This window comes from Narcine bancroftii, chromosome 8 (assembly GCF_036971445.1).
Source record: "Narcine bancroftii isolate sNarBan1 chromosome 8, sNarBan1.hap1, whole genome shotgun sequence".
NCBI classification, from domain to species: Eukaryota; Metazoa; Chordata; class Chondrichthyes; order Torpediniformes; family Narcinidae; genus Narcine; species Narcine bancroftii.
In genome coordinates, this window is record NC_091476.1 from 141,047,217 (window position 1) to 141,061,956 (window position 14,740).

At 42.8% G+C, this 14,740-nt stretch overlaps 1 protein-coding gene across 1 annotated transcript; it reads left to right on the forward strand.

The window, feature by feature from the left end:
• Positions 1 to 2,421: 2,421 nt before the first annotated feature.
• On the forward strand, positions 2,422 to 12,535 carry LOC138741274 (transcription factor SOX-11-like). The gene has a single exon (XM_069895081.1). The coding sequence runs from the start codon at positions 2,456 to 2,458 to the stop codon at positions 3,407 to 3,409; it is 954 nt and encodes a 317-aa protein (XP_069751182.1). The 5' UTR covers positions 2,422 to 2,455; the 3' UTR covers positions 3,410 to 12,535.
• The last annotated feature ends 2,205 nt before the right edge of the window (positions 12,536 to 14,740 follow it).

Sequence of the window (14,740 nt, forward strand, 5' to 3'; positions counted from 1 at the left end):
TAATAAGGACAATTGTTTGGTGCCTTTAATGTAACAGAACAGGCTGAAGTGTTTCAGAAAGATATCAGCTCAGTGAGTTGCTTTACAGAAATCACCAAAATCATGTCAAGTTTAGTGAGTAAAAAAAAATGAAACAAACAGGTAAGAGGGGTTTAGGGAAGAAATTCAAGAGCGTAGTTCTTGTCAGTTAACGTTACTGTGCTCAGTGTTATGTGTTAAATCGAGGGACGATCAAGATGTCAGAATTGGCAAGGACAGGTGTTTTGTTCTCTCCTGTAAAATGTAACAGGTTAATAATTTTCTTGCCCACGTCATACCTTCTTCCTTCACAATTTAAGTTCAAGGAAATTGTGTCAGTGTTCTGGATCTATCTATAGATGTGTCCTGGTTCCCCTCCTTTCTATATTTTACCTCACCAATGTAATGTTATCGTCAGGACACTGGCGATCTGCTTATGTGGTCATGGATCCTGTGCCACACTGAGAGCCTGCTTCATTTTAATTTCATCTTTCTTTTTTTTTAAACTTTCAGATGAATCTTTGAACCAGGGTCTGTTTAACAACAAAAGTATCTGAGGCAGCATCGATCAGTCAGAAGCAGAGCTGCAGTAAATGGTTGTCTTCCATACTGTCAAATGGCACACTAGTGTTCTACAGGGGTCAGGTCTGTGGTCGCTGCTTATCCTGATATACGGGGATAGACTATAGATAACATTTGAAAATCTGCTGATATCACCAAACTTGAAGCTATGGAACAGGTTAATAATTTTCAGGCAGAAATGCACCTCAAGGGATGTGGTTAAGCCTACAGAATGTGGAGATAAGTGTAATGAAACATAGGAGAGAAACATATCTGTTTGGCAGAAGGAATAAGAAGTAACAGTGTAGACCAAATATCAAAAAGATGATGTGGGATCCTGAGAATCATTCCAAGCAAATGGTGTAAACATATTGAGCTTGAAGTCAACAGATATAAAACACCCGATCGTTCATAACTGGAAAATTCTGGTCACCTAATCTGAGAAATCCTGTGAAAGTGCGGGAGTGTTAGAAGAGATTACCACAAAAACAGAGTCAATAATTGGGTCAAGCAGCAACCAAGGAGAAAAAGGGATGGTCAACTTCTCCAGTTGGGACCCTGCATCAGGGCTGAGTATGTATGGGGAGGTAACCAGATAAAGACATGAGCAGGAGGAGTGAGGCAGGGCCGGGTTTAAGTATCAGAAGAGATTTACTGGAATTGCTCCAAAGGTAGTGGATTCTAGATGCTAGCAAAGACTGGAGTTATTCTGCTACTTGCAAAGATAATTGAGAGAGGGTTTGGGGAATAGGCTAATGGATTTGGTGGGGGGGGGGGGGAGGGGGGAGGGTGTGGTTGTGTTTGGAGAGGAGGTGGTAATCTGTGGGAGGAATGAAGCAAGCAGAGCAGCACCAGTGGGAGAAAATGGTCAATGATTTGACACCAAATCATCCATCAAGATTTGGCAAAGTGTTTTGGCTTGAAATATTCTTCTTCTCCTATTGATCTTGCTCGTCCCACAGTGTGTTTGGCTTCAGATTCCAGCATCTGCAGGTTCCTTGGATGGGGTTGGATAGATATTTGGGTTGGGGTTGGGATTGGATTGGTGTTGGGTAGATGATTGGTTTGAGGTTGGGGTAGAGAAGGCTGGGCTGGGTTGGGATTGGATTGGGTTAGGATTGGTTGGGGTTGGATTTGGGGGCATGATGGGCTAGAGATGACTGGGCTGGGGTTGGAACTGGATTCAGTTTGGGTAGTTGGTTGTGTTGGGGTTGAGTAGATGATTGGGTGGGAGTTTGTTGGATTTCGGTTGGATTGATTGGATGGGGTAGAGATGGCTGAGCTGGGGTTGGAATTGGATTGGATTGGGTGGATGATTGGGTCAGGGTTCGATAGATGGCTGGGTTTGCGTTGGAATTTGATTGGGGTTGGAAAGATGGCTGAGCTGGGGATGGGATTGGGGTGGGGGTAGAGATGGCTGAGTTGGTGTTGTGGATGGTTGGATTGGAGTTGGGTGAATGGTCGGGGTAGAGATGGCTGGGGGTGGGAATTTTGCGCCGTTCTACGTGCATTCATTTGTCGTGGTGGGGAGAACGAGCGCCCAGTGCGAATGACGGAACACCTCTGCTCGACGCCAGCGAACTGACCGAGCATCGAGCCACGGGCGGCCGGCCAGGCGCACTCGCCACACCGCTACCCGGCGCGCTGATTGGCCAGCCCGCTGACTGATGTCATGGTGCTGGAGGAGCGGCGCCGCGATTGGCTCACGGGCGCCGCCAATGAGCTGGTGGGCGCGGGGAGGGGAGGGCGGTGCTGCGGGCTCCGGGCGGCCGGCCGGGCGGGAGGGAGGGGGCGGGAGGGGGGAGAAAGGCGCTCGGGCTGCGGGCGCCGCCGCATCATCCGGCAGCCGGGGCGCGGGGCTGGTCGCCCTCGGAAGATGGTGCAACAGACGCCGGGCTCGGCCAGGAGGGCAGGCGGCGGCCGGGAGGCGGCCGACAGCGGCATCAGCGACATGAGCGCGGCGTCGAGCCCCAACCCCTGGAGCGGGACCCCGGGCCGGGGCGAGGAGGAGGGGGGCGGCGCGGGCTGCCAGCCCGACTGGTGCAAGACGCCGAGCGGCCACATCAAGCGGCCGATGAACGCGTTCATGGTGTGGTCGCAGATCGAGCGCAAGAAGATCATGGAGCAGGTGCCGGACATGCACAATGCCGAGATCTCCAAGCGGCTGGGCAAGAAGTGGAAGCTGCTCAAGGAGGCGGAGAAGAGCCCGTTCATCCGCGAGGCCGAGCGGCTGCGCCTCAAGCACATGGCCGACTATCCCGATTACAAGTACCGGCCGCGGAAGAAGGTCCGCGGCGACACGGCGGCCGCGCCGCCCGCCAAGCCGCACAAAAAGGCGGCGGCGAAGAAGCACAGCCGGGCGCACAAAGCCAAGCAGCTGCTGGAGCGGTCCAAGGCCAAGCGCGCCAAGGCGCAGGGCCAGCACGGCGGGCTCGGGCCGAGCGGCCGCCGCCTGCCAGCCGCTGAGCCGGAGTCGGAGATCGAAGCCGAGGAGCCCGAGCCCGAGGCGGAGCCCGAGCTGCTTCACTACTGCCTGGCCAGCAGCAGGAAGGCGTGCGCCGAGCCCAGGGTGGCCGGGCGTCCGGCGGCCACCAGACCGGCCGACGACTGCGACCAACAGCTGCTGCTCTTCGATCTGAGCCTGAACGTGGCGGCGGCCGGCGGCTTGGCCGGCTCGGGGGCCAGCCTGGCCCTGGACAAGGACAGCGACTCGCTGGCCGGCGGCAGCAGCCCCGTGTCCCACTTCGAGTTCCCCGACTATGGGACTCCCGAGGTGCGCAAGATGATCTCAGGAGACTGGCTGGAAATCGAGTCCAACATTTCCTACTAGGATCAGCGGGCGGCACCTCTTCCCCCTTCCCGTCCCTCCGGCCGGGTCTGGCACATCACGGTCGCTGGGAGGGAGTGCGGGGAGGGAGGGAGCGCCCTGCCAGCTTGACCAACGCTGCCATGGAGTCGCGAGGAAGGACTGACCCGGGATTGGGTGCGATTATTCGGCTGGGGTTCGGGAATACGACTGTAGTTTGGTGTGGTGTAGGAGCAGAGCGGTAATAACTCATTGTGGTCCTAGTTTTGCGAGTTAGTGTCATGTTGGTGAATTTTAGCCTGTACCCTACCCATGTAGATTCTTTACGGGGGAACAGATCCACCGAGATCACATATGGATTGACAGGGGGGGATTTCTGGTGTTGGCCTTGAGTAAGACCAAATAATGTGGCTGTGATTCGATTCGAAAGTGGTTTTTAAATGTCTTGAGACACGCTGGTGGGGAGGATCCGAGAGTCGGAGATAAAGGCGTCTCAATGGTTTGTGGATTTCCAGGAACGAACTGGGTGGGTTCAAGGACAATGTGGATACAGTTAATGTTGGGACTATTAGTGAAAAGTAGATGAATTTGAGAAAGAAATAGTTTATTGTGCCAATTTATTACAGTATATCTTATGACAGGGATGATTCTGAAGAATTACGATGTTGTGGTGTGTCATACCTCAATAAATCATGGAGTCATTCTGAGCGAAGTGAAAGGTTGGCTGGGGGAAGGTCGATTTGGGGATGTGTTTCCAGGAAGGAACTAGTCTGGTGGGCTCGCCTCTGCGGCTTGGGGGTGATTACTGTGAAGCTCTCGGTGTCCGCTGCTTACCGCTCAGGGCGACAGTCCAGGTACAGGGTTCGCACCGGCCAACGCTGTGACTCGGTGCTGGTCCAGCGTGAGGACTGGGCTGCAGCATTCAGCGCGGTGGCAGCACGAATGCCCTCTTCCCCACCTGCACGCCACGGTCTGCCGGGTGAAGCATCCGCGACAAAACCTTGTCCAGAGGTGCCTTTTTCGGATGGGTGTAGACGCGCATCGAAAAGGGAGGGAGGGGCAATTCGTGTTGCCGATGGAAAGGGTTGCGACCGGCGTCCGGGCGAGTGGTGAGAGCAGCGGCTGACTCGAGTTTCCCTTTCGGGAGCCTGTAACAAGACAGCTTTTACTTAGTCTCAGCTGAACAACGCACACTTTTTCTTTGCTGCTCTGACCAGAGAGTCAAGATATTGTACATACATCTGAATTTGTTTTGTTTTTAAGAACAAAGGATTTTTTTTTTAAAGTGTTGCAATAGATTAGATATTTAATGGATACCTCTGATTGTAATTTGCTACAAAGCTGTTGAGACGGAACCCGAAAAGGGAAGCATGTTATTAACGGTCTGGAAGTGGTGCCAACATCGATCTGTTCTTGGTACCATTTCAGTTGTAGGTGCTCGTGGTGAGTTGTATCGTGGACCTTCCTCCGGAACAAATGAATGCGTGTGGGAAGCTGACGGCCATGATACAGTTAATTGGACCTTGTGTCAGGGTTTGGTACAATGTTAGCATTTATTCCGATTGAATCCTTACTGCAGCCACAAAATGGGGAGAGATTACAAAAGGAAGGCTGTTTTCTATTTACAAATCTGCAATCCAAGATCCAAAACTATCAATCTTGTAACGTTTCAGCTGTTTGTCGGTGAAAGAAATGTCTCTGCAACTTCTTGGTCAGATCATCTGGTATTCTGTCTGCAAGGCAATATGACAAAAAAGTTACAAGCAATATCAAGGTTTCCTTAGTGATGTTGCAATAATCCCTGATTTTTGCCTTAATGAAATTAAATTCTTTCCTCGGATTGCAAAAGGTAATCGACTGCATCTCTGCGGGGTGTGAACCAGCCTCCACAGGTGTGCACATTGTACCAAACGCTCCAAGTCAAGGGTTCCATGGATTTGCATTTGGTTTTGATGGTTTAGAATTCTATCCAAAGACCAGCACGTCATTCCTCAGAAATAACTGGCCTAAAATGGGATCATTCCCATTGATTTCAGGAACAAAGCCTTTATAGTGCGATTTTTATGATGTGATTTTTTTTAATCCAAAATTACCAGCATTTTTTAGTCGACTGGTTGGTTCTGTGAGGATTTTATTTTTTTGCAGGGTATGCTAATTTTAACTGCATGCATGTGTATAGTATGTATAGAAATATGGTCACATTAATATGTGAACCAGTGTATGTGGTTATATTTATAAACAATAGCTTGACTGTTTAGACCTATTTTAAAAAATATAGTGGTAGAGTGAAACAAGTACCTTTTTAACTAGTCTACATGTGCTTCACGGCCAAAATTATTAAAATGTTCAGGGAATTGAGATGACCCAGAGGATTGAGTTTCGTCATTATGCCCTCACCGTAGACCAAATGAAGGAAATAAGAGGTTGCTTGTCAATCCTCAGACAGAGAGAGAGAGGGTCAAACTGAGATGTACTGGTCTGAGAGAGCCTTTGTATAACACAGACACAGTTTCTAGACTTTTACAACATGTGCCACCATTTGGAAATTTTCTATTTTCTGCCTTCACTTTCTCCTTCCCATATCTGCAGAATTTATTTCTAGGTCCTAAGCCTCTTGAGTTACAGATTCTGCAGATGCTGCAAAAATCTTTCACCATGATTTGGTTGGTTAAGAGTTGGAGCTATAAGATTTTAGAGCAAGTGCAAAATTAGCAAACATCTGAGGGTAGTAGAACCATGGGTCTGTCTGGAAACAGCAGTTCCCACTGGGTTAGTTATAAATGTGCAGGTGTGCAAGGATATGGGGGAAGGGCGGAGTTTGGAACCATCCAAGATGTCTTTTGTTGAAACACATTTGAGACACTACATGGCATCCTCTTTATTTTAGATTCCTCTTTCAGGCCATTTTCAAAATGTCTCCATTAGTCTTTTACACGTTTGCAATTGAGTGCAAATCCTATGGAAATTGATCAAAATATGATGCATGTACTGCATCTGGATACTGCAAATTTTGGCCCTGTGATAGTTTTATTCTTTTACAATTGGATTATCTTTTTATATATTTTTTGTATTATTTAAATGTAAAAGGCAAAATTAAAATAATTTAAAAATATTTGTAATCATTTGAATGAAAATTTAAAAACTGACCAATCCCTCAATGTTTCATTTTTTGACTATTGCAAGATCGTTTGTCCTTTGTAAAATTAGTAAGATGAGGAAGGACTGCCCAGAGGATCCTTTTTTTTCACCTTGGAGTCGAGGGAATAATTTGATGTTTGGCGATTAATGGATTGGTTGCTTTACTATGTGCACAATTGGTTCTAGATGAAGCTGAATTCATAATATATAGTTGGCAAGACAAATGGACCCTTGTTTACACTATTCCGTGAAGTTAATATTACCTCATCTTTGATAGAGCTCGGATGGCATAAGTGACCACTTTCTGAAAATTCTAAGTACCAGTCATGATCCAGATTTGCCTCATACAATCTCTTGAATACTCGGTTGATTCTTGAACTGTTCCTAAGCTTAATAGGAATATTGTATCCTACTGAATTTTAAAAGGCAGAGCTCATATGTAGACCTGTTGAAATAGATGCTAGTGCAACAGCAAATAAACTGTACAAAAATGGCAAAATATAAGAAAAATGCCATGGAAAAATATTTGATTAGGAATACTGTCATTATAGTATATCTTTGGAAATAAATAGAAGTTTGTTTCAGTCATGGTTTAGTATGATTACGCTGTGTGGGTTGTATTGCAAAGATATTTCCATTTCTTACTCTTAGAATCTTTTAAATAGAAATATAGCCCGATGTGAGACTGCATGATGTTTCTGATGGCAGATGGTTGCCCCTGAGCCCCATAGACCTTTGGAGGATATGGTGCAGCAATGTTGGCTTCTCCCTCCTGCCTCTGGTGCATCTGGAGACAGAAGTATTCTGTAGCTAACTCATCCTGTACTGGAGACAATTGGCCAAAACTGTGAAGGATATGTTTTTGACACCATGTTCTCAGCCCCTGAAAGGAACAAAATGATCATCTGCATGTGTAGGCTTTTCCCACTGAGTTACAACCTTGTACATTTAGTGACAGAAGGAAGCACGAATGCTGCAGTGATGGTAGCCTTGGGCGTGGCCAGTATTTGGTGGCAAGAAAGCCCATTTAACCCAAATGCCTAAAGGTATAAGGAATATGTAGGAGTATCAGTAGATTTTCATGCAACAAAAACTTTACTGTTCTGTATACATACAAAAACCTGAGTGCCAGGACATGCCTTTTTTTTTCTATCTGCCGACACAGGGTTTAGAAGCTACTGTCCATTTTGACTGGTAAGAATTAATGCCAAACTTTATTCTGTGAGCAACTGTGAACTAAATTCAGTGAAACCTGTGTTAATCAGTCATTCTGGTGACTGGAGCAAATAGATTGAAGGGAAGAGCCTTCAATCCAGGAACAAATCCAAGAATAGCACTTCAAATATTTGTCACCAGGCATTTGACCTTCCTCTTGACGAACACTGTTGTGTCAAAGGCTGCTAATATTGCACTGAGTTTGGTAACAGTATAGATTTAGTGAGTTGATTCAATTTTGTTGATTTAATCCTGAAAGTTATAAAATTATGCAATTTAATTAAGAATATCATAATCATTAACTTGCATAAGCTTGCAGATAGCTGTAGGTTAGTAACTTGCAGTGTAAATTACTCTTAGTGCTTCATGTTTATTTTGTTCAGAAAGTGAGTAAATCAAAAGTGCCCCAATGAAGTTGAATCAGTTGACTTTATGGGTATAACATTTAAAAACCTAATCGAGGAATGTCTTGGTCCTTTTTCAGGACATTAATATAAGAGCACAACGACCTTACTAAAACCACTTCCTGAGCAGATGAGATGCTGGAATAGTCAGATTTGTGTTTTTTTTTCAATTCTGGCAAAGTGTCTTCATAGTTGCTGTCTCAAGCTGTAATGCTACCTCAATTCAGAAATTCCATGCAAGTGGAAGTTGATATAAAATGGTTGGTTCATAGGCCAGCTGCATATTTATCAGGAGTTGATGTTAAGAGTGACATGGTGAATAAACATCATGGTGATATTTTAATAATGTGAAGATTTCTATGCTAAGCCCATTCAAACTTATTTTGCATTGTAATAAATTCTACCTGTCAATCAGCATTTGTTTCCTACCAGACATATGTTGTATTAAGCAGCAAGGACCCTTTTTCTCATTGCATCTTGTACACATGGAAGAAGGTAACCAGGGCCATAAAGGAATGGTTACGGCAGGGAGCTTGCACTGATTTAGTTCAATGAGTGAAAAATCAAGTTGTGGGTGGAATGCCTGTCCTTATTAAAGCTAACCAGTTTATCTGCAGAAATCTTGGCAGCTGGATTTGCAGTGGATTTGAATTGGATCCGTAGACAATGGTTGGGTAATTCAACTTTACCAGAAGCTTTGATCTACATCCTGGTATTCAGGCCACTGCAGTGTGCCAATATTTGAAGGATCAAGTAGTTTCTGGCAATGTTACTAGTGTACCATTTGATCTGGTGGTCTTGGCCATCTTTGTACTGAGTCGCTAACCCAAGTGAAGGGCAATTGTGGTCCGAGGCTGCAGAAAACAGGCAGTGACAAGAGCAAGATGTCCTGGGGACACAGGTTAATTCAGCAGCTACATGGACTTGTAGAGCAGCATAAATCCAATCAGGTTCAACCAGTAAAACCGCAGCCTATCTGTGACTGGCAATTGTAATTAATGTGCCTTACTGGCAAAAGCAGGAGGCGTTGAGTTCATTATCACATTGCTGATGACAAGATTTATATATGTTTACAGAACTCTCAATGGTCCTCGAATAAATCACATTTTAAGAAATGAAACCAAAATAATCAGGGCATAATCCAACTTGACAAGAAGATGTTCAGAATATTTTGAGCAATTCTGTCACTGCCTTGTTACAGATACTCACCTAGAAGGCAAGCCTCCTAATTTTGTCAATAAGCTTTGTTCTTGTGCATTTATGGGTTGTTACTGTTAATTCAAACCCTGCAATAGACTGTTAAAGCAGTAAACCTCCTCTCAGCTCAGAATTTAAACACAGCAGACCTCAGACTGTTTTCTAGACACTTTCTATTTTCATTAGTAATTTTCTACAGTAATGTGTAGCAGTACATAAAACGATTGGAGCACTGTTCCGTTCCACTGTCTTATAAAGAGAATGTAACATTCCTGATCTACTTGTCAAAATAAGGATGCAATCGTTCGAGGAATCTGTATTTAGTACATTGTAGTGTATAACTGGTTATAAGTCATTTTTGAACTAATCACTGAATTTTCTTGTTTAGTGAAGGGGAAATGTTCATGGCCCACGGTAGTGGATGGCATCTTCGATGGGCAACTGCCCATCAACAGTAGTCCAGAATAATTCGCCTATCCAAATTGTACAAGATGATTGTATGTGCTGGCTACCATGATGATGCACTTGGCCTGCTAAATAATTGTAGCAAACTGGGCATGTGATATTTTCAAAGGGGTTTACTGTTTTTTTGCTGTATTAATTTTGATGTTGCGATAATGTCAGTATTTTGGATTTCATGGTATCATGATATATTGGGATGTGTAAACCCATAATGTTGAAAACTTGTCTTGATAATGCACCATAAATAATCGAAGAAAACTGGAAAAAAAATGTTGAGATTAAATTTGAAATGAATGGTAATCTCTTCTACACTACACTTGACACTTGGCTTACTGTCAAGATTGCTTGCCCGCGTTTGTCCTTGGTTGTTAGAATGACAACCCTTGAACATGCATTTTTACAGCAAGGTATCCTTGTTATTTGATTTTTGGAAGGCTTTTCTAATGTGCAGTATTGGGTCCGGATGGACGAGTTTGCCAACCAGTTTGACATTGTTAAAATCCCCTGACAGTGTGAAATGTAACTCGACTAAACCATTACTAACAGATCATGGGAATAAAATGAAATACCTGTAATGCAACAACATTTTGTGAGATGGATTGCCTCTGGTATACAGAGAGGAATTGTTTGACTGAAGTGGGTGATAACAGGAACCATCTCCGCCCATGAGACAGTTTCATCTTCTGCCCAAATTACGATCTGCTTGAGAAGTAAATGAGGAAAGTAATTAAAAAAAATCTATTTCTGAGCAGTGTCGCCAAAATATATTTTCTTTCACCTCTGGAGAATTTAAATTTAAATTTAGACATACAGTATGGAAACAGGCTGTTTCGGCCCAGGAGTCCATGCTGCCCAATTTTTAAATTAGATTTTAAAAAAATGTAGGAAATTGAAGTATCTACTTGTAATAGTTTTTTTTTTGTTCCCTTGGTGATGCTGAAAAATCCTTCCACTTCATTCTTGTTCTCAGGGTATTGCCCTGCATTTGTTTGCTCACTGAATGCAAATACTGCTAGAAATACTTCAATTGTCATGTACTGCTCATTGTCCCTTTGTCATTGAGTTTTCCTGGACCATTTCAGAGAGTTTAACAGTCAACAACGTTGCACTAGATTTGTAATTTTCTAAAATCCATTAGTGAACCAGGTGGATTTTGTAGAATCAGACCTGATACAAACATTTCTGTTCTAGATTTATTACTTCCAGTTAAAAATCCCACCTCGAGGCTCCGGAAATGTATCTAATAACTGCTCTGCTACCTTTTTCTGTGATTGCCCATGATTCAAGACTGTCTTGATGGTGAATGTTGGTGTTTTATTTAGATGTCTTAATGTGGCATCACAGCCATGTTTGCCTGAATTCCACCAAAAGGTTCTTGCAGGAGATATCAGTGACCTATCTTTTCCTTCTACTCCTCATTTTGACTTGGCAGAGGCTAATTGGGAGGTTTGAGTAACATTCTCAGTGGATAACCTTGCCCAGTCTATAGATTTTTTCTGATTCCTGCCTCAAATCGTGATAAGATAGACATCTGATTGCCTTTTTTCTAGGTTATGTGGACTTGATTTCCTATTTGAGAACACCTAAATTTTTATCCTGACCTTCTGGCCTTCAATGTTCTAATGGTCATTTTTATTTTGAATACCAAATTTGCAAATTATCCAAAAGGTACGTGCTAAAATAAAATCTAAAGCCATACTTGCCTCTGCCATAACCTGGGCCAATCATCTCACCAGTGAATATAAGTCAGAACAAGACAGAAGGCATTTCGAAGTGAAGCTGAAAGAATTTTGAATTAATTACAACAGAAACTAGAAAAAGAAAGCTATTGATTAGGCAAGTCATAAGTGTATGACTGTCAAATTTTTAAAAAATCCAAGCCACAACCCTGAGGATATTATGTGGGCAGATGGCCTAACATGGTTATCAAATCCTGGCTATTTTTAAATTTATAAGCTATTAAAAATAAAAGAACAATCATCTGGTGGATGACTTGACCCAGTCACTAAAGCAGCCACCTTCTTGCCACTCGGATGCAGTTCCAGCCCTCTACCTGAATGCTGCAGTTCACACGTCGTTGCCATCATTTGTCAGGCCACAAAATACTTCAATTCCACATCATTAGTTTATGCCCAGTCATGGGAATAATATATGCGATGGAATAACATTAAATAATATGTGTGTTCTCCAGTAGATAACATTGTACAAATATTTCTGTCAACCACCAGAACTTGCAAACTATTTGGGAGTAGAAAAAATTGGAAACCTTTACTTTGGGAAAAGTTAATTTGTTACAGTGACAAAAGTAAATAGAATAATATACACAACTTATTCCATGAGTACATCATATAAAGGCACTTACTAATAGGATGATGTAAGCCATGTTTTAATCTTTGATTTAATGGTGGTTACATCCCAATACATCAATGAAAAATAACTGGAATAGTGTTCTGTAATGATACATCATCTTCAACTTCTATTACATTTTTAAGATCCTTTTTGATGTGGTTTTGAATTTAGATGGAAGTTGATTCAAAACAACATGAGGATCTGCCTGACGTTGAAATGTTTGTATAAAAGATTTTTTATGTGTACAGTGTAGACGTCATTGTATGTTTTGAGGAGAAGTGTTGGTGTACTGAGTTATATTGATGTGTTCATAATTTATTTTGTGCCATAATAGATTTTTAAAAAAATATTTGTAGCAGATATACAATTGAACGGTTATTGAATTTTAAGCCTTTTGTTTGAATTTGAATATCTTTAATAAAATACTTTAAAAAAAAATGGTTTTTGAGAAGTAAATATGTGTATTCTATTTAAAGTGGAGATGAATGGCTCTGAGAAAGAAGGTAAAGTGGGAAAGGTGCAGACAAGAACTCTTTCTATGAGGAAGATCTGAATGCCTTCATTTCAAGTTGGAAATGGCTGGCATTTTTAATAAACTTATTGCTACATTTAACAAGAAAAGATTGCTAGTGTGGAGATGTGTAATTCATTGGAGCACATCATTGAGGGGAGTGAAGGGTAGATACTTTGAGGTGTTATCTCGTGTGGGAATCTAGAACTAGAGGCAGAATCTCCAGGTAAGGAGTAGACAATGACTGTGAGGACAAATGTCCCCTCTTGAAAGACACCATTAACCGTGCTGGTACCATTTCACCATAGGCTCGCTGTAAACCCCATTGCTAATCCAAATAAATAATGAGTCCTGCTCTCTGGGCATTCACCAATGTTTGGTTCCTTGGCTGTCATTCTCATACAATCTGAAATGCCATGAATTTGGTGCTGATTCTGTTGTTGAATTGTAATTGAAATAACACTGAATGGTGCAAGCATCCCCGTTCCTTGTGTATTCCTTTATTTCACAAGCCTGGCAATGACGCAAATTCCCAATATGGATTGAATTTTGGGGAAAGTGCAGAATATTACGAATGTGTGGATTTTTCTCGTTCTCCCAAATATCTGCTCCCAGTTACTGTTGGTTGATGAAAGAATGGGGAACCAATCTCACTTTCCTCAAGTTTATGAGACTGCAACTGAAATCCAATGGCAGAATTATCCTCGACCACTCATTCTGACCCTTAAAGGAAAGTCACCAGAAAATCACCAACAGTCAGAACCTCTGCGTCATTTCCTCTGTATTGGAGTTACTCAAGCTAAAATTGTTTCCCTAACTAGAATATATCACACCACAAATGATGGGGCACTTTGATGGAACCTGATTAAATTTTTCATAGGTAATATAATGTATTGCTGAGCATTGTGTATCATTGATGTCCACATGGACCAGCGATGCCTTCATGGGAAACTGGGTCAAAGGATTAGAAATCACATGTGATCCAGGGAAAATGAACCCAAAACTGGCTTGGTGATGGGAGAAAGGTTTTTTCTTTGTGTTTGGAACCCAATGGTCAATGAGTTACCACAGGGATCGGTCCTGGAACCTGTTTGTTGTGTACATTAACAATTTAGATGTGAATGTAAGAAACTTCCAGATGGCCTGAAAACTGATGGTACTGTTGATGCTAAGAAAGATAGTCTTGGGCTGCAGGATTGGTTAGTTGGTAAAAATAGATCAATGATAAGTGAAATTTAATCTTGATGCATTAGAGGATATACACAGTGGTAGAATCCTACTGAGTGTTGAGGAACAAAGGGGTCTGAATGTACAAGTTTATATTCTTGAAGGTGCCTGCATGAGAAGATATGGTGGTTAAGAAGGCATATGGATTGGAATACAGGCGCAGAGCACAAGGTTATGAAACAATTTTAGGCACAACTGGAGAATTGTGCACAGTTCTGGTTATATGGAAGGAGTAGAACATATTCACCTGATTTAGAGTGGAACGTTGTGAAACAGAGATGCAGGATAGGACGTGTTTTAATTCTTTGGCATGGAGGAAGCTGACTGGAGTAGACAAAATTGAGTGATGCAGATCGTTCAGCTAAACTTCAGCAGGGTACATGTCTTCAGAGGACAAAGGTTTATGGTCAGGCGTAGGAGATTTATTGAGGATCTGAGAAGGAACTTTACAAGCAGAGTGGGTGGGGGAGGAGAGGAAGGTTTGGATGCTGGAACACATGCCTGAGCGTGGGGTGTTGAGACTCCCACAATACTCCAGATGTTTGTTGGTTAAGCTGGAATGAAATCCTTGGGAAGAGGAGACATTGGATCAGAAGATGTAGAATCCTGAAAGCTGCAAGGGTAAGAAGGTGAATTTTACACATCTCTATCAGAATTGCAGAACTCTTAGCTGCTACATTCTTCCTATATTGATGTATGGCTGTGAGTCACAGACCATCACAAATGCAATGAAAAAAAGAATCAGTGCAGCAGAGATGTGGTTTCTCAAAAGAATGCTATGCGAATCATAAACGGACAGGATAATAAGCAAAGGAAGTTCTACAAAGAACAAAAACAAAACACACATTACTT